Source organism: Bipolaris sorokiniana (genome assembly GCF_000338995.1).
Source record: "Bipolaris sorokiniana ND90Pr unplaced genomic scaffold COCSAscaffold_3, whole genome shotgun sequence".
NCBI lineage: Eukaryota > Fungi > Ascomycota > Dothideomycetes > Pleosporales > Pleosporaceae > Bipolaris > Bipolaris sorokiniana.
The window spans coordinates 2,039,031-2,056,524 of NW_006911897.1; the positions used below are offsets into that span (position 1 = coordinate 2,039,031).

At 51.7% G+C, this 17,494-nt stretch overlaps 8 protein-coding genes across 8 annotated transcripts; 4 read left to right on the plus strand and 4 right to left on the minus strand.

Annotated features, from left to right (window-relative positions):
- Positions 1–2,217: 2,217 nt before the first annotated feature.
- Positions 2,218–4,372, plus strand: COCSADRAFT_82283 (uncharacterized protein; the record flags this gene model as incomplete). Its single annotated transcript, XM_007699063.1, has 5 exons — positions 2,218–2,273; positions 2,329–2,395; positions 2,455–2,807; positions 2,867–4,106; positions 4,166–4,372. 5 exons carry the CDS (start codon positions 2,218–2,220, stop codon positions 4,370–4,372), a joined length of 1,923 nt encoding a protein of 640 aa, XP_007697253.1.
- A 756-nt stretch (positions 4,373–5,128) lies between these two features.
- Positions 5,129–7,623, minus strand: COCSADRAFT_197410 (uncharacterized protein; the record flags this gene model as incomplete). The annotated part of the gene is made up of 4 exons (XM_007699064.1): positions 7,023–7,623; positions 6,234–6,976; positions 5,775–6,136; positions 5,129–5,664 (listed from the first exon to the last, which is right to left on the minus strand). The coding sequence occupies exons 1-4, from the start codon at positions 7,494–7,496 to the stop codon at positions 5,129–5,131; spliced, it is 2,115 nt and encodes a 704-aa protein (XP_007697254.1). The 5' UTR covers positions 7,497–7,623.
- A 348-nt stretch (positions 7,624–7,971) lies between these two features.
- Positions 7,972–8,825, minus strand: COCSADRAFT_179266 (uncharacterized protein). Its single transcript, XM_007699065.1, has 3 exons — positions 8,704–8,825; positions 8,536–8,648; positions 7,972–8,345 (listed from the first exon to the last, which is right to left on the minus strand). The coding sequence occupies exons 1-3, from the start codon at positions 8,728–8,730 to the stop codon at positions 8,324–8,326; spliced, it is 162 nt and encodes a 53-aa protein (XP_007697255.1). The 5' UTR covers positions 8,731–8,825; the 3' UTR covers positions 7,972–8,323.
- A 243-nt stretch (positions 8,826–9,068) lies between these two features.
- COCSADRAFT_168831 (uncharacterized protein) lies at positions 9,069–10,113 on the plus strand (the record flags this gene model as incomplete). The annotated part of the gene is made up of 2 exons (XM_007699066.1): positions 9,069–9,094; positions 9,144–10,113. 2 exons carry the CDS (start codon positions 9,069–9,071, stop codon positions 10,111–10,113), a joined length of 996 nt encoding a protein of 331 aa, XP_007697256.1.
- A 523-nt stretch (positions 10,114–10,636) lies between these two features.
- On the minus strand, positions 10,637–11,056 carry COCSADRAFT_82654 (uncharacterized protein; the record flags this gene model as incomplete). The annotated part of the gene is made up of 2 exons (XM_007699067.1): positions 10,637–10,956; positions 11,005–11,056. The coding sequence occupies 2 exons, from the start codon at positions 11,054–11,056 to the stop codon at positions 10,637–10,639; spliced, it is 372 nt and encodes a 123-aa protein (XP_007697257.1).
- Positions 11,057–11,456: 400 nt separating this feature from the next.
- Positions 11,457–12,661, plus strand: COCSADRAFT_34442 (uncharacterized protein). Its single transcript, XM_007698424.1, has 5 exons — positions 11,457–11,562; positions 11,621–11,709; positions 11,761–11,784; positions 11,864–11,988; positions 12,071–12,661. Exons 1-5 carry the CDS (start codon positions 11,520–11,522, stop codon positions 12,243–12,245), a joined length of 456 nt encoding a protein of 151 aa, XP_007696614.1. The 5' UTR covers positions 11,457–11,519; the 3' UTR covers positions 12,246–12,661.
- Positions 12,662–13,034: 373 nt separating this feature from the next.
- COCSADRAFT_291411 (uncharacterized protein) lies at positions 13,035–13,505 on the minus strand. Its single transcript, XM_007699068.1, has one exon. The coding sequence runs from the start codon at positions 13,409–13,411 to the stop codon at positions 13,133–13,135; it is 279 nt and encodes a 92-aa protein (XP_007697258.1). The 5' UTR covers positions 13,412–13,505; the 3' UTR covers positions 13,035–13,132.
- A 1,145-nt stretch (positions 13,506–14,650) lies between these two features.
- COCSADRAFT_136852 (uncharacterized protein) lies at positions 14,651–16,840 on the plus strand. Its single transcript, XM_007699069.1, has 4 exons — positions 14,651–14,903; positions 14,958–15,866; positions 15,915–15,943; positions 16,001–16,840. Exons 1-4 carry the CDS (start codon positions 14,758–14,760, stop codon positions 16,585–16,587), a joined length of 1,671 nt encoding a protein of 556 aa, XP_007697259.1. The 5' UTR covers positions 14,651–14,757; the 3' UTR covers positions 16,588–16,840.
- The last annotated feature ends 654 nt before the right edge of the window (positions 16,841–17,494 follow it).

Consider the following 17,494-nt stretch of genomic DNA (forward strand, 5'->3'; position numbering starts at 1 on the left):
GCCTTGAGCGCGAGTGAGAGAGAAGGAGGAGAAGAAAGAAGAAAAAGAGAGTAGACTCGGGTCGGGTTGACAATTGCGCAGCGGGCTGGGCGTCGGCAGAGGGCGTGGTAATGGTGGAGCAGCAGCGGGCGAGTCTTTGGGGTGGAGCGTCGCGCGGAGCGGGCCAGCAGCAATGCGAGGGCTTGGGCAGCTGGCGGGCGGGCCAGTAGTGCTGAGAGGGCAGCGGGTGCGGCTGCCAATGGTTCAGAAGGGCAATGCGTCGCACACCAGGGATGGGCTCAATGGAAAAGCCACATGGGGGGATGGGGGCGAGGTCAGGGTGGATAGGAGAGGGTTGGGCAGCCAACAAAAGAGAGAGGGCTGTGTGGTGAGAGGTGTATCGTCGAGGCGGGCAGTCTTTACTAGTGGAGCCCTTTCTCCTGGCTCAGCGTGGAGCATGCACATGTGCAGCCAGACGGCGCGCTAACGCCCCTCTCACGTGCGCCCGCAACTCTCGAGTGGAGGCGTAGTGGGCGGAATGGGCACAATGAGCGCCATGGGCATGCAGATGCTGCCGATTGTCCAGGCCAAGGGGGCGACTATGTGTTTCATGGGCGCGTAGGCGCGACAGTGGTACTAGAAGACGGTGGCGGCGTCATGGCTATCAACGTTTCAGAGCGCAGCGCTCGCCGGCGCCTGAAACTCTTGCAGCTGGCGTCCATAGCCCGGCCTGGCTGTCACGCAAATGTCGCCCATGATGGCCTCGGAGGGACTAGGCAGTACATACATGTAGCCCGTCTGGTTGAGCGTTTCACGTCAAGCGGCACTCGATGCACCGAGCATCCATGCCCTGGCCCGTTTTCAACCCTCGGGTCGACGCCGTCCGCAGCCAGTGGGTGGCTGTCTTGACTAGGTAGACGTCCATGTATCGACTAAGTATCTAGTACATGTCCATACATAGCTACATACATACTTGGTCTACACCCGAATAGACACATGCTACATTGTCGACACACCAACTACCATCCCTGCCCCAGCAGCCGTCGGCCATGCACGTCATTGCAAGAGGACGCCACGAGATCAATGTGTTTGCATTCTCTATGCGCATGGAAAAGCCCAAGAAGCTTCCTCCACCCTGTCCATCATCTCGCCCGGACAGCGGGGCGATCCAGCAGCATCATGGCCTCCAACATGTCTTCGGAAATTGCTGCTGATTGGGCCTGTGCAGAGACAAAGGTGCTGGTTGTGCTCGGGCATCGATAGTTATATATTTATGTATTATGTATGTAGCGAGTACATTATATCCATCTATGTACACTACACAGACAACACGAAGCTGTTGATTGGCAGCCGTGACGAGCAAGGTTGATGCAGGCGAGCTTAATAGGAAGGAACATTGTGGTCAGTCGCTCTTTCCTCGCAGCTACCCAAGTGGTTCGTTCCTTCCCACCTGGGCCTGTAAGTAGTTAGTTATGTAAGGATGGATTACAAACACGCTCCCTCCACTAACTATACTTACATGGTTACATCCAATACCATTGACTTCTCACACCGCCTGGCGCAGTGGCCTGTTGCCGCCCAAGCCCGCCTGTCCGCATCTTGGCTAATTCAACTTACCCCCCACGGTAACGGTGCTAACAAGCATGCCAGACTGACAACAAACACTTTCCAAGTACCCTGGCACGTGAGACGTAGCTACAGCCATCATCCACGCCATGGCCGTCACCCAGCAAAGTACGTACCTGCGATAGAGTACATACATGCAGTACACACACACACATAAGTACACACGGCGCCTGCCCAATCAGCGTGCACCCACCTACGAGGCAAGTGGGGGCAGCACCTCCTACAAAGCCATCCAATCTGCTCGCTGCGCCTCCCTTGCGTCCTCATATTGCGGTTACATAGCCATTCTTACCCGCAGCCATCAACACCAATTGCACCGCCAATCCCGTCTTGTTGCAATAAAAAACAAAAGTCTAGTCCAACCAACCAACCACTGCCCTCTTCCGCCTCTAGGCCACCCGACAAGCGAGCGGACCCAGGGGCCCCACTACCATTCGACCGGGGTCTCACCGACAGCCGAGTCCGCGCCCGCAGTGAGCCATCCATCCATTGTTTTGGCTGGCCGTTGGAAAACACAACGAGGCTCATTGTCAGCCTGCATCGCATATCCACACCTTCCGACTCCTGCCACCGTGTGCCTACCCCCTCGCCGAGCACTGATGCACCCCAAACATGGCGCCGCTTGAACAGCAATGGGTCAACGTCCAGCAAAAGACCTTCACCAAATGGTGCCCATCTCTGCCCGCCCCCCTCTCCGCGCCACTACTAACCACACCAATGCAGGCTCAACAGCAAACTAAAGATCCGGAGCGTCGAGATCTCAGACCTCATCACAGACCTCTCTGATGGCGTATGTAACCCCGCCTCTCCTTCTCTCTGCCCCCGCACCCGCCCACTAACCCTGTCCAGATCATCCTGATCCACCTCCTGGAGATCCTCAGCAACGAGTCCCTCGGCCGATATGCCTCACGACCAAAGCTCCGTGTCCAAAAGTTTGAAAACGTCAACAAGTCACTCGACTTCATCCGGAGTAGGAGGATCCAACTCACAAACACTGGTGCTGAGGATGTCGTCGACGGCAATAGCAAGATCATCCTTGGTCTCATATGGACCCTCATTCTCCGCTTCACCATTAGCGACATCAACGAAGAGGGTCTGAGTGCAAAGGAGGGTCTCTTGCTGTGGTGTCAGAGAAAGACGGCTTGCTACGATGAAGTCGAAGTACGCGACTTCTCCACAAGCTGGAACGATGGATTAGCATTGTGAGTTGAACATGGTGTTTCCCCCCTCCCCACATTCCGTTCACCTAACACGCAAACAGCTGTGCCCTGCTCGACATTCATCGTCCCGACCTCATCGATTACGATAGCCTCGACAAGAACGACCATCGCGGAAACATGCAACTCGCTTTCGACATTGCCTCCAAGGAGATTGGCATCCCCGACCTGCTCGATGTGGAGGATGTGTGCGATGTGCCCAAGCCTGATGAGCGATCCCTCATGACATACATTGCCTACTGGTTCCATGCTTTCTCGCAGATGGAACGAGTCGAAAACGCCGGCCGAAGAGTAGAAAAGTTTGTGGCAAACATGCAAGGAGCATGGCAGATGCAGAACGACTTTGAAAGGCGCATGCGCGAGCTGCTAGGCCAGATTGCTAAGCAGCAGTCACAATGGGAGGAAGCCAAATTCGACGGGACATATGCCGATGCAAGGGCCCAATCCACCGAATTTACGGCATGGAAGCGCAAGAACAAGCGGACATGGGTTGCGGAGAAGTCGGACCTTGTTGGGCTGTTGGGTAACATTAGGACCAAGCTAGCCACATACCGATTGCGACCGTACGAGCCTCCAGCGGAACTTAGCCTCGACGCGCTCGATAATGCATGGTCAGGATTGATGAAGGCCGAACGACAGCGCTCCCAGATCATCAATGAAACAATCCGAGACATCAAGAATGCCCTGCGAAAATCTTTTGCTGACAAAGCAAACGACTTTGCCCTCGCCCTCAACACACTATCCACATCAATTTCTGCCCTCGAAGGCGATGTTGACGACCAACTTGAGCACACCAAAGAGATTAGCAAGTCGCTTGCACCACTGGACGAGTACCTGAATCTCATAGCGTCGATTGATGAGCAATGCGCTGAAGCAAACATTGAAGAAAACGACTTTACAACATATACGTACGATGAACTCGAGTACGAGCTGGGTCTGGTCCGCAATTCCGTGTCGAAAAAGCTCGCCTTCCTCGAGAACCAAATGGTTGCCCGAAACATGACCAACCTGACGCCCATTCAATTAGAAGAGTTCGAATCCGTTTTCCGCCACTTTGACCGCGATGTTTCCAACTCGCTAGCAGAACTGGAATTCTCAGCAGCACTGGCAAGTTTGGGACTGGTCTACGACGAGGACGAAATGCATGAGAGATTCCGTGAAACGAGCGGCGGCAAGGACTTTGTCACGTTTGAACAGTTTATTCGATTCATGGTTGACGAGACTGAAGACCAAAACACAGCCGAGCAAGTCTTTGACTCGTTTAGGGAAGTCGCCGACGGCAAGGTAAGTCATCTATGCATTCTGTTGTTTACACAAAGCCAAATGCTAACCTCAAATCATAGCCATACGTCACAGAGCTCGACCTCCGGCATTCCCTTGTACCCGATGAGGTCATTGATGACCTTCTTGCTACTATGCCTGAGCACCAAGGTCCAGACATGCAAGAAGACCGTGACATTCCCAAATTTGACTACATTACCTACATGCAACGGTACATGGGCACTACTCATACCAATGGGGGTGGTGCTGAGCAAGTCAATGGCGACTAGTGTTCGCCTCGTCTTGGAACCAAGCGCGACCTCACTCCGGCTTTTGTGTGAAGGGGCTTGGTTGGTGAGAAAGGATTGAACGATAACCGTGACGATTGAGGAAACTCTCAAGGAGAATTGACAGTTGAAGAGCAAGTGTGACTTTTGCATAGTGGCCGTTCTTGGAGTCACTTTGTCTCTTTGTTTGTTTCTTCTTCTTCTTCTTCCTCCTCCTCCTCCTCCTCCTCCTCCTCCTCCTCCTCCTCTTCTTCTACTTCTTCTTTTTTCATGTACGTTGGGAAAATTGCGTACTTATGTGGCAGGAAACTGGTCAAGGTAAGGGCTCTGTGTGGGGAGTTTGGCGTGCGTTTATGCATTGACATACATGTACGCTGGGTCTTGTGTGCGTTTACGTTGTTTTGAGCTTTGGTGGGGGTGGGATGGAGGGATACCACGTAGATGGAGAGCGTATGGCATTATGAAATTTTAATTAACTTGAAGGATTTGCCCAACCATAGTTCTCATTTGATTTTCTGACCTACTTTGCGATGTGTTTATTTTTAGGGACATGTTTAACTGCTAGATGGAAATTGTGCCAAGTAGATAGATCATTCTTAGACGAAAAACTAAAAGGGAATAAGTATCTCTACCTCGATCCCTCTAAAAAAACCCCCGACACATATCGTCATAGCAACCAAATCAATCCAAAACACCGTTACTCTCCACCAAAAAAAAAGAAGAAAAATCCCCTCGTATCTCTCTTCTCCCAAGCCCAGCTCAGTTCACTCCCTGCAACTCGGGCAACTCAATCAAATTTCCCTGCATAACCCTACACAAGTCCAAAAACTCCCTCTTCTCCACCTCACTCGCAAACTCAATCTTCGCCCCACTAATCACCCCATCATCCTTATCTTGTCGTTTCTTCTTCTTTGCCCCATTCACACTCCCCACTTTATCCTTCCCCTTCACATTACTACCACTACCATGCCCGACCTGCGGTCCCCCATCCACGGGAACCTTTAACCCGCGAATCTTGACCTGTCTCATGCCATCGTCCTTGACACTAAGCGGGTCACGGGCGGAATTCAAGTAAAAGGCGAGATACCCCGTGCGGAAATCGGCTGAGAAATGCAAGAGGGCGATTACGGCACCGGTATCGTTGTCTTGCCAGATACGCAGGGTTTCAAGGCCGCACATTTGTTCTGCGTAGGCAAAGGATTTGGAGAGGCCCGAGTGGGTGCGGAGAGTTTTTTCGGTGCGGAAGATGGCGAGGAGGGTGCGGCCCATTAGTTCGTTTTGGAAGAGTGCGGAGGCTTCTTGGTATTAGTTTAACTTTCCCCCCTTTCTATTTGCGGGTTTGGGGAGGTTTTCTTTCTCGAGAATACGAGAAAAGGTTGTGTGAGAGTATTTGGATAAAACTTACACTGAGGACTATCAAACACATAATTCACCCAACTGGTTTGCGCCACGCGGGCCGGGCCGGCTGCATGCGCTACATCATAGAATCTGAGCTCGCAGGGGACGGTGATGGAGACTTTGGCGGGGGAAAAGTAGCTTGCGTAGGGAATGTACATGTGTTCGTCTTGCATGCGGAGTTCCATGCGGACTTGGGTGTCATCGCTGAAGACCCAAATGGAGGTTACGACACGGACGGTTCGGGTTTCTGGGTCAGTGATGCGTTTGCGTACTACGGCTATGCGGCAGTCGGTGCAGACGGGGATCATTTCAACGTCTCTGGGGTCGTCGCGGTTGATACGGTGAGAGTATTCTACTACTTTGCCCCGGCTGTATGGTTGTTGTTAGTTTATGGAAAATTGTCTCTATCAATAAAGAAAACGGTCTGTGTATTATGCGAGAAATGAGATAAAGGGTCATGGCTTACACATCACAGAGTATAGCCGAGTTACGAAAAGCTTCCTTTTCAAAAGCATTTCGCTGGCTCGCCGTTGTCGCGCTTCGGTGAAGTTTCTCAATCTCAGCTTGCGACAGTGTTCTTCCCCGCTCATGTGGAGATTCAGGCCCAAGGATTGGAGAAGAATGTAGTGTCGAATACCGGTTGTTGGGTCTTTGTGTCTGATCCCGTATCTCTGGAGAAGCCGGGCCGTTTCTGGTTGATATCGACTGCTGACGGCTGAGGCGTAACTGTTTCGCTGCTGGCTGTGGACTTTGCCATCCGGTAGAACTTTGACCAGCTTCAGAAGATGCATAACTGCTGCTCGAGTGGCGTAGTGATGAATCCATGAGACTTGCCTCTGAGACACTTTCTCTGATGGGTAAAGGAGTTGGCGGGCCGTTGGTTAAACTACCTGTCGAGTACTGGGATAACCTCGGGTTGTAGGGAATCGAAGGTAATGATATCTTGAGGTTGTGATTCCGCGGTGGAGATCTTGATAAGTCTGAATGGTCAAGCATTGGACTTTGGTAGCTTCCATCTCCAGTACTTGGTGTTCGTGCGGGATGTTTTGGCGGGACGGGTGGCGCGGCAGAGTCTCGTGACATTATATTGAGATCCTGTACCACGCGATGGACCTCATCTAGCTGCTGATCGAGGCTGCTGTTTGAGGTGTACATACTGTCGATACGTTCGGCCATCGGCTTCACTACCCGTTCTAAGCGAGTTGAGGACTTGCTACTCAGTGTTAGTCATTGGAGGCTTCGAGACCGGCGTCACTAGCCTTTGTAATGCTTGCACCAAAACAGTTATTGAGTTTTTATGCACCTGTAGCAAGTCCCTCAGATTGTCCAGGTCACCACCTTCTGTGGTCCAAGGGATCGTCTTGTACTCGGCTAGTACCAAGTCACTCCATGCTCGCTCAATTGCGAAACCGCCCACAGTCCTATGCTTTTTGATGACCTGGTATTCATCTATTAAAGAATCGAGATCATCGACTACTCGCTTGCAGGATCCGATTATAGCAGCAAATCCGGCTCGAGTTTGCTGGTCAGCACTCTGCAGTAGATCGCTTTCGCACTCGGCATATAATGTCTCTGCCAGTAGCGTGAGTGCTTTGGCTAGACCGCCAATTTCAACTTCGATGCAACTGAGGTCAGATAGGGCTTGCTTTTGGCAAGCAGCGAATGCGCTTCCAATCTTCCAGGCTTTCTGAGATAACATGAGAATGTCCCCAATACTGGGGACAGTCATCGTAGCGAGCAGTAAGGTTCATGTACTGAAACGCGATAAACAGTCGGGCAGGCGGCAAAGACGGAAAGGCGATATCAATGGTAGTAGAGCGATCAGCACATAAACTCTAGCGGAAACACAGTCTGTGGGAGACGCTTATACCGTAGACACGGCAGACGTGGGGCTATGGGGTGAGAGCTCGCGACCCAGTCAGAGCCGGCCCAAGGCCATGCACTCGGGTATGGGGCTCCATGGCGAGGCGTACTACAAAGGTAAGGTGTCAAATATTCGCTTTGGCGGAGGATGAAGTAGAAGAACATTGGGGCCTGATGCTCAAGTGCGTAGGCGAACCACCAAGCCACGTGGGGTAAGCAGCGTCTCGTCATTGGCGTATGTTTATCTTCACCACACGGCTGGTACTCAGCCCCCCACACAGGTGCTCAAACATGGCAAGCGCCGACGTATTCAACCAACAAGGGTACGGACACGACTTTAAGCTCGGACACGACCAATTCCAACAAATATAGCACGCAATGTTTGAGATGCTTACGTTTGGTGCCAATGGCAGACTGCAGTCTAGACTGAACACCCCCACGGCGGGTGTCATGTTTCAGGGTACATTAATCTGTCTTGGATGTTCTGATATAGATATACAGCCCCGAGGAGCCGCCCGCCGACGGCCAATTGGAGTAGAAAAATAGGAGAAGAGTAGGCGCACGCATCAAGCCACAAATGATCCTGCAGGCTCAAGTGGCTGAAATCACCATGCCCGAGATTCCATATGCTTAGGAGCGTAGTATCGTACAAAAATTCTGCAAACGGTCGTTGACATGTCTTCGTTGGGGTGTTTACGCAAGTGGAGAGAAGAGACTGCACAAGTTAGTAAGGTAACCAAAAATCACTAGACGCAGACAAATATAAATTTCCGAAATGAGAGTGTTCCAAAGAAACATGCGAGCAGACTCTACGCCTCCGTGGTGCGAGGAGGTAAATGCGCCTCAATCCAACAAGAAAGCGGACTTATTCGCTAATGAGCGCAAAACAAAAACACCATACTCACCGGATGAGAGATGGTCTAGGCTCACTTCGTGAGTAACCGAGATATAGAATCAGGGGAAGGTAGCCGTAGTGGATAGCGACACGGGAGACATCGATGATGCGGGCAATGCGCTCCTGATAGACGGTCAATGTGTGCCTCCTGCGTCTGTCTTTACGAATTGTAGCCTACCTTGGACTCTTCCGATAGTTGATACATGATTGCTGTGTGGTTGACTGTCGGTTTGGGCAAGTCAGGACGGGTGACGAAATGGGTGACGAAATGGGTGACGGGGGGCTTGGTGGGCGTGATTGCGATGATGCGCAAAGCTCAAAATCTTGGGGTCCATGCACGGGCCGGAGACTTGGGCGAAATTAACCACATATGGACTAGCGCATGACTGGACTGTAGAGCTCCGAGATCTTTCAGCCATATTCAACTCCACCTTCAACACGCCACGACATCCCTCGCGCCCAGCCAACCGTCTTAGACACACGCAGAACGTGGTGCGATCTGAGATATCTGATTTTTGACGCTTACTTCGCTAAATTTCAGCCATGTCGGCTCCAAGCGCCCGTCACTGGTACGTTCTCTAAATCAATAACAACTAGCATGGCCTAATCAATGTACAGGGAGCAGAACAAAGAAGCCACCGTATATGTCGGTAATCTCCATGAGCGCGTCACACCCCGTATCCTTCACGAGCTGATGCTCAACACCGGTCGTGTACGCAACGTGAATATGCCAGTCGATCGTGTCAATGGGCAGCACCAAAGTTTCGGCTTCGTCGAGTTCCATACAGAAGCTGAAGCCGACTATGCTTCTAAAATTCTCAACAATGTTGCGCTTTACGGAAGCCGGATACGTGTGAACAAGGCATCCGCAGATAAGCAAAAGAATGTCGAGATTGGCGCAGAGCTGTTTGTTGGCAATCTCGATCCAGGCGTAGACGAAAAGACTCTGTACGACACATTCAGCCGGTTCGGACCATTGGTAAATGCGCCAAAGGTTGCGCGCGACGAAGTTACAACCGCGTCCAAAGGCTACGGTTTCATCTCCTACGGCGATTTCGAATCCTCAGATGCGGCCATCGCCAGTATGCACAATCAATACATCATGTCCAAACAGATCACAGTTCAGTATGCGTATAAGAAGGATGGCAAAGGCGAGCGACATGGAGACGAAGCCGAACGTATGCTTGCCAAACAAGCCAAGGCTCACGGAGTTGCACCTGCTGTTCAGCCTCTGCCAGCACATCTTTTCCAGCTTCCTCCAGGCGCTGCTCCAACAGGACCAGCTATGCCTGTAGATGGAAGAGGCGTACCCGGCGCGCCAAGCGGGCCAGGAGGGTATGGTCCACCGAGCGGGCCTCCTGGCTTTGTGCCCAACGGACCCGCGGGTTATGGCAGACCACCCTCTGCCGCTCCTATCGGTCACCCGTCACTCCCTCCTCCTCCAACGGGCCTGCCTGCTCGCCCACCGAGCGGTGCCCCAACAAATTTCTTTCCTCCACCTCCGGGATTCGCAGCTCCACCACCAGGCTTTGGGGCCCCCCCACCCGGTTTTGGGGGCCCTCCAGGCTACTCACAAGCACCTAGATAGATACAGTAATGCTTGGGTGTAAGAACAGGTAGCAGCAGGCCTATCGCTGCATACAAAAGCGTCGCGCCTTCGACGTGTCCATCATAGGTGCTTCAAGTACGTACTAGGGATCAGTCAATAAGCTTAGCCTGTAGCCATACCACCAGCACGCGGTAGAGTTGATCCCGGTGTTGATCCCTGGATGCTGCTCCAACGTTGCAGTATAAAGTCACACATAGAAAGCAAGGTATACAGTAGGATAATTCTCATGCAGAGATATACGAAGATCTATTCGAGGAAATGCTGTAATAGTCAGTAGAAGAGAAGGAACACGAGACGGAAATGAAAGAAAGCAAAGACACTTGGCGCTGAAACCCATATGCGCAGACCCACGTACGTCTGCTCATCTCAAGCCGCATATAACCAGCCCACTCGAGGCAACAAATGAAAAGCAGTAATTTGTCAAATCCAGACTTAAAACAAAAGAAATGATGTACGAGATAGTCCTGTGATGCATCGCCCGATTCCACATGCTTGGCCACTATTACGAGAAGCTGACAAACTTTGGATCGCGGGGGATTCCGTCAGCTCCAATATTGTTCTTCTTGAATCGATCCTGCATGTATATTCTGCGCGCCTCGTCAAAGTCGACACCTTGTCGCTTCATGATGCGCATGACCTCCTTCTTCCCCGCGTCATCAAGGCCTTGGCGCGAGTCGCCAGATTCTACATTGCCACTGAGGTCAAATGCTGACGACGATAGGCCTGCTTCGATATCGTCGCGGAAGGAGGTTGGTAGGCGCGAATATATGGGTTCAGGGATGGGTAGGGCGTGGATCCAACGGTGCCGGGTGAAGTATGCGGCTGTGGTGTGTTAGTAACTAGCAGTGAGGTGGGATGCGAGGAAAGTACCTGTTGCAAGGGCCAGGACAAAGAAGCAGACCGAGTAGAATAGGTACTCCATGTTGGCGATGGTACTTGCGATTTGGTGATGGGATTGTGGTGTATGCGACAGAGCGGATTCCTACTAGTATGCTCTATCGATCTGCAAGGAACGCGATGTGAGAGTGGTGACAAAGAACAAAGGAAATGGATGTGTGATGGACTATGATGGTAATGCGGAGACGCGGGGTCTTCACGCCACAGGCAGGGACATAGGTGCGGTTATCCCGGACGACGGTGATGCGTGACAACGGAGTCGCGGACAAGACGTTTCGGCTGTCACGGCCTGAACCTTAGGCTGCGCCTCACGCTCATGCGTCGTCACTTCCGCTCCGCTGCTTGGCGGCAGTGTCAGCGTCGGCGCATATGTTGATCCATCCCCGAAACACGCACTAAACGCATGCGGAAATGCAGACGAGGCCCTACCTTTCAATATTGGCGAACTTTCATTGACATCGTCCGTATCCACATTCCATACAGACACAATGGCCACCACTATCTCGCACGACCTTGCCTGGGAGATTACCAGTGAGTGAACAAAAACTGGTATACGAAAGACGGAGGAATGGGCGTTGACAATCGGCAGAGGGACGCAGCTCCACGCTCGTCAAGAGGGCAAATGGCGTTCAGTTCTCGCGCGATCCTCTTAACCTGAGGAACATTTACAGCCGCAAGGTATGCAGTCCGTTTTGGATTTTAGGGCCGTGTTTCGCTAACTTTGCGCAGAACGAGGGCTCAATCGCCAACAAGGTACGGCTACCACAATCTTCGGTTACGCCAAGCGCGAACACCAGATAACCCAGAAAACGGTGTTGATAATGTGAATCAGGCTATCGGTGTCATCCCCGGCAAGGATGGTGGTGTCACTCTTCTCACCAAGAAGGCCGACAAGCACCACCAACCCGCATCCGCCATCCAGACCACCACCTTCGGCCCCAGCAAGTCCACCCGCAAGTACGTCTCTTCGAACCACTGCCCCGGTAGCCGAACATGAGGATACCTGGGGATACCCTAGGAGTTTTGCTGACGGCCCTAGGACCTACTCTGCCATTGTCAACGCCACCACCAAGCGCAACTACCGCCCCGACCTCCGCAAGGACGCCGTCGCCAGGGCCTCTGCCATCCGCAAGAGCCAGAAGCCCGTCAAGGCTGACAAGCCATCAAAGCCTAGGGGTGTCAAGGCCAAGGCCGCTGCTGCTGAGAAGGCATAGATTATGAGTGGCTGGAAAATGTGCTGCATGTGAATTGGTTCGGAGTTCAACTTCATTCGGTTCATCTTCTGTGGGATTCGGAGCTCATGATATGACATGAGCATGGGCTGCATGAACAAACTAAGCTAGAGTCTTCATAGCGAATTGACTCGGCGAGAAATGAATACGCTTCGAAAACCAAAGTTGGGCGTTGTTACGCATTTGTTTCACACGAGGTGTACGCTTACAGGTCGATTAGAGCGCGGCTTTAAATCTCGATAAGTGAAACGCTTCTCTTACTGGACACCAAAGTTTCTGGACGATTGGCTCTGTGTCTGACGCATTCCTTTGCTTACTACCAGTACCTTGTACTGCCTGGCCTTTTCTTATATCTACTGCTCTCGCACCATGAATGTGGACACAAATCTGACGCGCTCAACTGACTAAATATCTCACTTGCACGCGTACATTTGTACGTATACAAAAGGTATATAGAATGCCAAACCGCGCTTTTGGTCTGCATTGTGACGATACATTATACACCCAACTGTCAAACGCGTACTGGCACCAGATGCACTGTGGATGTAGGGGCTCTGTTGTCTTACACGCGAGGCCAGTCAGAACGTACATGAGTACCTTGATCGACGTAAAAGCTATGGTATCTTCTAGCGTTGATTCGGTATATATTGGCTCGTCTGCTTGCAAGGAATAGGGACTACTTGGTGAGTAAAAGTGTATAGGGCCTTACCAGCCCTTGGTTTAAATACCACGAATGCGCCTTGTAGTATTGGCTAGTAGTTGAGCCAATTGTATCATATAAGATGCCTTCGTCGGCGTCGGACGTGTTCTCAAATGGAGACGTGTCGCAAGACCATCTTCTTGTTTACCTCCCGGCTTCTTCTGGGTCTTTATGTGTTACACGCAGGTGTTACACCTCGGGACCACAACCGATCTCTGAGATCTGTACTGGACACTAACTGTGTGTTTGGCGGAAATCGGCTTGCTTTCCTGTCTCCCCTGCCTCTCTCTGTGCTCTGGCTAGAACGAGAGTCACCCGACACCTTTGGGTTGTGATTAGGCAAAAGTGTTAAAGACTGTCTTTCCCCACAGATGGCTAGGCAGTTATCGTATGATCTAGCGCCATGGCTGTCTGGTAAGGCGATAAAACTTGGATAGCTGAATCGCATTCAACCAGGCATCCAGCTCATCTTGGTCGCTCCTTTCGGCAATCCTTCCTCCAGCCTGCAATCCTTCCGGCAACCAATATTCCTTTCCAAGCTACAGCAGGGACAATAATCTTGTTTTCTTAAGCCTCATCGTCAATTTGATACAGCAGCATATCCCGCGATGGGAAAGTCGATTGCTTCCTGGCTCTTACTGATGTCGGAGTGAGTGCGCCAACGCATACGGCGTTTGGAGTCTCGGGGCAGGATTCTCGTACGGTGGTGGACATGACTCCATCATGAATAGTCTGGGGTCGAAATAGCCAAGTAACGCGATTGGCCCTGCCCTGCCCTGGAGCCCCATCATTGCGCAATTGTAGTCAAGCAGCGCCAAGCATCCCACGACCTCGTTACGGGGTTTGGCGAGGCAGGGTGTTTGAAAACTGCCAAGTGGACTGTGTCCATGCTTTTGTAGCATACAGTCGTAGCCAGAATATAACGTGCGTATGTGCAAGTCAGGTGTGCATAAAGACAAGTGACGATTATGCAGGCTGGAAGATTAGCCGCGGAGATGCGTTGAAGGCATCACGTGACCCTACTGGGGGGTAGTCGATCACTGCCACGTCTTTTGTAGTACGTGCTAAAAGGGTACATACCTACTAAATAAAGACAGATCTCAAGGCTGGCATGCGGTGTGCGAGATCGAAGGCAGAGCAGCATCAGAGGACAGCACAGTGGTCATGAGGGGCGGCTAACCGAACAACCGGTACGGCTACGGGCCGCGGGGGCGTGGCCCCTTGTCAACGCCGCCAACTCACTAGGCTACCAGCCTTGGTCCGTCTGCTACTCCACTACACAGCAATGTCATCAGTCGTCCGAATCGTTAACAGCGGCTGTATCCGGCTACCCAACCTGGCAACAGCTCAAGACCGTCTCTCGGCCATGGCCCGGCAGAGGCCCGCGCAGGGATGAGCTGGCCATCACAACCGCCCCGGCTTCGCAATGTCATTAACCACGCCATTTGCCGAGTGCCATCGCCTAGCCTATCTGCCCGGTCAAACGCGGCCGCATTGTCGCAGATACACTACCCATGCCCTTACGTACCGTTCAATGGGCTGGCACTGCACAAACCTTGTACGCGCGCCGCTTGCCTCTGCCTGATTGGTCGTACTTACGCCCTCTTTGTGGTTGTCTCGTCCTGATCAACCGCCCAGCACTCACCGGCAGCTAGTGTCTTACTGCATCTTCATCGGGCATGCTGTCGGCCCACCGCTACTCTCGTTGAGCTCAGTAGAAGGTCGTTTGTAACCTCAATTCTGATTAATTGACGCTACAGAGCCTAGTCACCATACAGTAACAAGACCAGCGGAATGTCGTGGGCTTTGGTGGACTTTAGCTGTGTCCGATACTCTCCCGTAGAGGGCACACACTACTTCCACGACCCCGCATATCCCTCCTCGATACAGTTTCTCCTCTCTGGCCGCTGGGAGCCCTGGGATGTTAGCTATGTCAAGTAGTATGTCGCGCCTCACAAACATTATCATCGCCCGCTCATGCTGATATGGTCTAGCAAGGCTCGGGATCCAGACATTCGACGCGTTGCTGAGGAAGCCGAGACGCGACTCGCCCGGGATCCATATTCCAAATATTCTCCGTGGCCGTCTCCACCTCCTTCAACGGGTCCGCCGCTACTGACTTCAGCGTATCCTCACAGTCAACATCCACCAGCACTAATCAAGCAACCTGTGGCTGATCTGGTGACTCCTTCGCCATCTACTGTGACTGAGCATGCCGTTTCAGCGTCGCCGCGCGACCACAGTACGCCTCCATTACCAAACACTTCCACTAGTTATGCATCCCCATATGGAAACCGGTCTGTAGCACAGAATGGTGTAAATCAGGCTCCTGCTGGCCCTCCAAACTTCGTTCCGCTGGCTCCGATACACAACAGCCACGCGAACCACACTAATGGCCACCCGTCACCTCCTCAACATGCTGATGTTCCATGTGATCCCACGCTTCGGGATCCATCATCAAAACCAGTGCTATCAGCCCAGACAATTCTTTCACGCACCAGAGAAACTAAGATCCTACTCTCAATTGACGGCGACGGTATCAGAGGATTGTCTGCCTTACTCTTGGTCGAATCACTTGTCAATGCAATCTGTGTCAAAGTCGGGCAGCGCTTGGACAGCCACCAAATCTTTGACTTGACAGGAGGATGCTCTCTGGGAGGGATTATAGCCATTATGCTGTGCCGGCTTCGGATGCAAGCCCACCGAGCTAGGGAAGCTTATAAACAGATTGCGAAGCAAGTCTTTGCAAACAAGAGGGATTATTTCAAGTATTTGGATCCCCATGCACAAGTGCGAAGCGTTGATGATAGTGCGTTAGAGGATGCTATCAAGAGTGTTGTCCGACAGGAGCTGGGCAACCCTGATGAGATACTGCTCGACGGACGACCGGATTCGGGCGATGTGTGAGTGATGTCTTTGTCTTTCTATACAATGTCTAATGCTATATGCAGATTTGCCATTACAACACAAATGGATATCGGTACGTACCCTAGCGGTATGCTCTCCTTCGTGTAGTAATCGTACTAATAACAACCAGGCACCAACCGAGCAGCACTAATACGTTCATACCAAACACGACGCATCACAGGCCCAGACCTGGAACCAGACATGCCTATATGGCAAACAATGAAAGCCACTTCAGCAGCCCCAAGATACATACAATCCGAAAAGGCCGTCCCACAACGCTTCGTAATAGAAAAAGGCCTAGTTGACCACGGCACCACCAAGAACAACCCCGTCCGCGACATCCTCTACGAATGCCGCAAGCTCTTCCGCTACGCCAACGACATGATGATCATCGTCTCCGTCGGCACAGGCGTTGGCCTCGACCGCAGCCGCGAAATCCCCGAAATGGCAAATAGCGTCGAAGATCGCAAGGCCGAAGCACGCGGCTGGGGCGAGCGCTTCGAAGTCGACCACGCTGCCCTCATCGAACGCAGCTGGATGAAATATTTCCGCTTCGATGTCACGGGCCTCGAAGATGTTCCGCTGGAAGAATGGAGTCATGAGGATATCATCAAGGAGAAGACGTCTGCATATCTTGCTCAACCAGATGTGTGTCAGAGGTTTTATGCCTGTGTTGATGCTATTGCTGCATTACTACTAGGTCCCCAGGGTCGGTAGTACCCGGTGGCTGGAGGGAGAAGGATGAGAAATGGAATCTTGTACTGGGTGGGTTAGTTTTTTCAAAAAGCAATCGGTGGTCGTCGTGTCGGTTATTTATCAGATCTTACTTTATATATTTCGGGACGAGTTAAATGCTTTTGCTAGAGCTTCTTTTTTTTATGAGAATTATCTTAATTACACGTTTTGTACCTTTTCGAAAACTATTGTTTACAATACACTTTATTACATGGTGGAGGTGAAGGTGAAGGTCTACTTGTGCTAAATTCCAATATGGTTAACGTGATGGATAAGCGAGTCGCGCAGGCAAGCGAGTCGCGCACCCACTAAACCTACGCACCTCTATAAGCGTATAGCGCCACCACAATGTAACTATCTTGATATATATTAATATAATATATTAAGTAGTACCTATAGTATCTTTCTTGCATGTACGCGTATTATGACCAGTCTCTCTACACCTACTACAGCGCGCAAGAGCCTGGCGACTAGCACCTGATCGCTCTCCTCCTTGACGCTCTTCATGAGCAATCTGCTGATCAGCCTCACGCTGAGCAAGTAGATCCTCTCCAGCTCCCTTTGTTAGCACTCCTTGCTTCTGTATTCGCTTTTTTTTACGCTGCCTACGCTTCGTTACTGCTGCATTAGCTCTCTCAAGGCTAGTGATCCGATCGCGCATTAGCTCAGCCGAGAGTATCATTACCTCTGCCCCCTTCTTAAGCTGGTCAATTGCTGCAATAATTGAAGCTGGCGATGAGCCTTGGTGCCGCTGAACGCGATCGCGTATTAACGTCGATTGAGCTTCAAGCTCGCGTGTGTTGCTAGGCGTACGAGCCTGCCAGAGAGCCTCTAGAACAGCTGGTGGAGTAGGCGTACGGAGCTTTATATCAAGCTTTGATAGAACAGC

Excerpts from the sequence above, each read along its gene's own strand:
- COCSADRAFT_179266 (XM_007699065.1), bottom strand. The coding sequence starts at position 8,730 with ATGTATCAACTATCGGAAGAGTCCAAG. Across the intron at positions 8,649-8,703 it reads AACTATCGGAAGAGTCCAAG|GAGCGCATTGCCCGCATCAT; the intron begins GTAGGCTACAAT and ends ACCGTCTATCAG. Across the intron at positions 8,346-8,535 it reads CCTAGACCATCTCTCATCCG|TCTCTTCTCTCCACTTGCGT; the intron begins GTGAGTATGGTG and ends TAACTTGTGCAG.
- COCSADRAFT_34442 (XM_007698424.1), top strand. The coding sequence starts at position 11,520 with ATGGCCACCACTATCTCGCACGACCTTGCCTGGGAGATTACCA. Across the intron at positions 11,563-11,620 it reads CCTTGCCTGGGAGATTACCA|AGGGACGCAGCTCCACGCTC; the intron begins GTGAGTGAACAA and ends GACAATCGGCAG. Across the intron at positions 11,710-11,760 it reads GGAACATTTACAGCCGCAAG|AACGAGGGCTCAATCGCCAA; the intron begins GTATGCAGTCCG and ends AACTTTGCGCAG.
- COCSADRAFT_136852 (XM_007699069.1), top strand. The coding sequence starts at position 14,758 with ATGTCGTGGGCTTTGGTGGACTTTAGCTGTGTCCGATACTCTCCCGTA. Across the intron at positions 14,904-14,957 it reads GATGTTAGCTATGTCAAGTA|CAAGGCTCGGGATCCAGACA; the intron begins GTATGTCGCGCC and ends GATATGGTCTAG. Across the intron at positions 15,867-15,914 it reads CGACCGGATTCGGGCGATGT|ATTTGCCATTACAACACAAA; the intron begins GTGAGTGATGTC and ends TGCTATATGCAG.
- COCSADRAFT_291411 (XM_007699068.1), bottom strand. The coding sequence starts at position 13,411 with ATGCGATTCAGCTATCCAAGTTTTATCGCCTTACCAGACAGCCATGGC.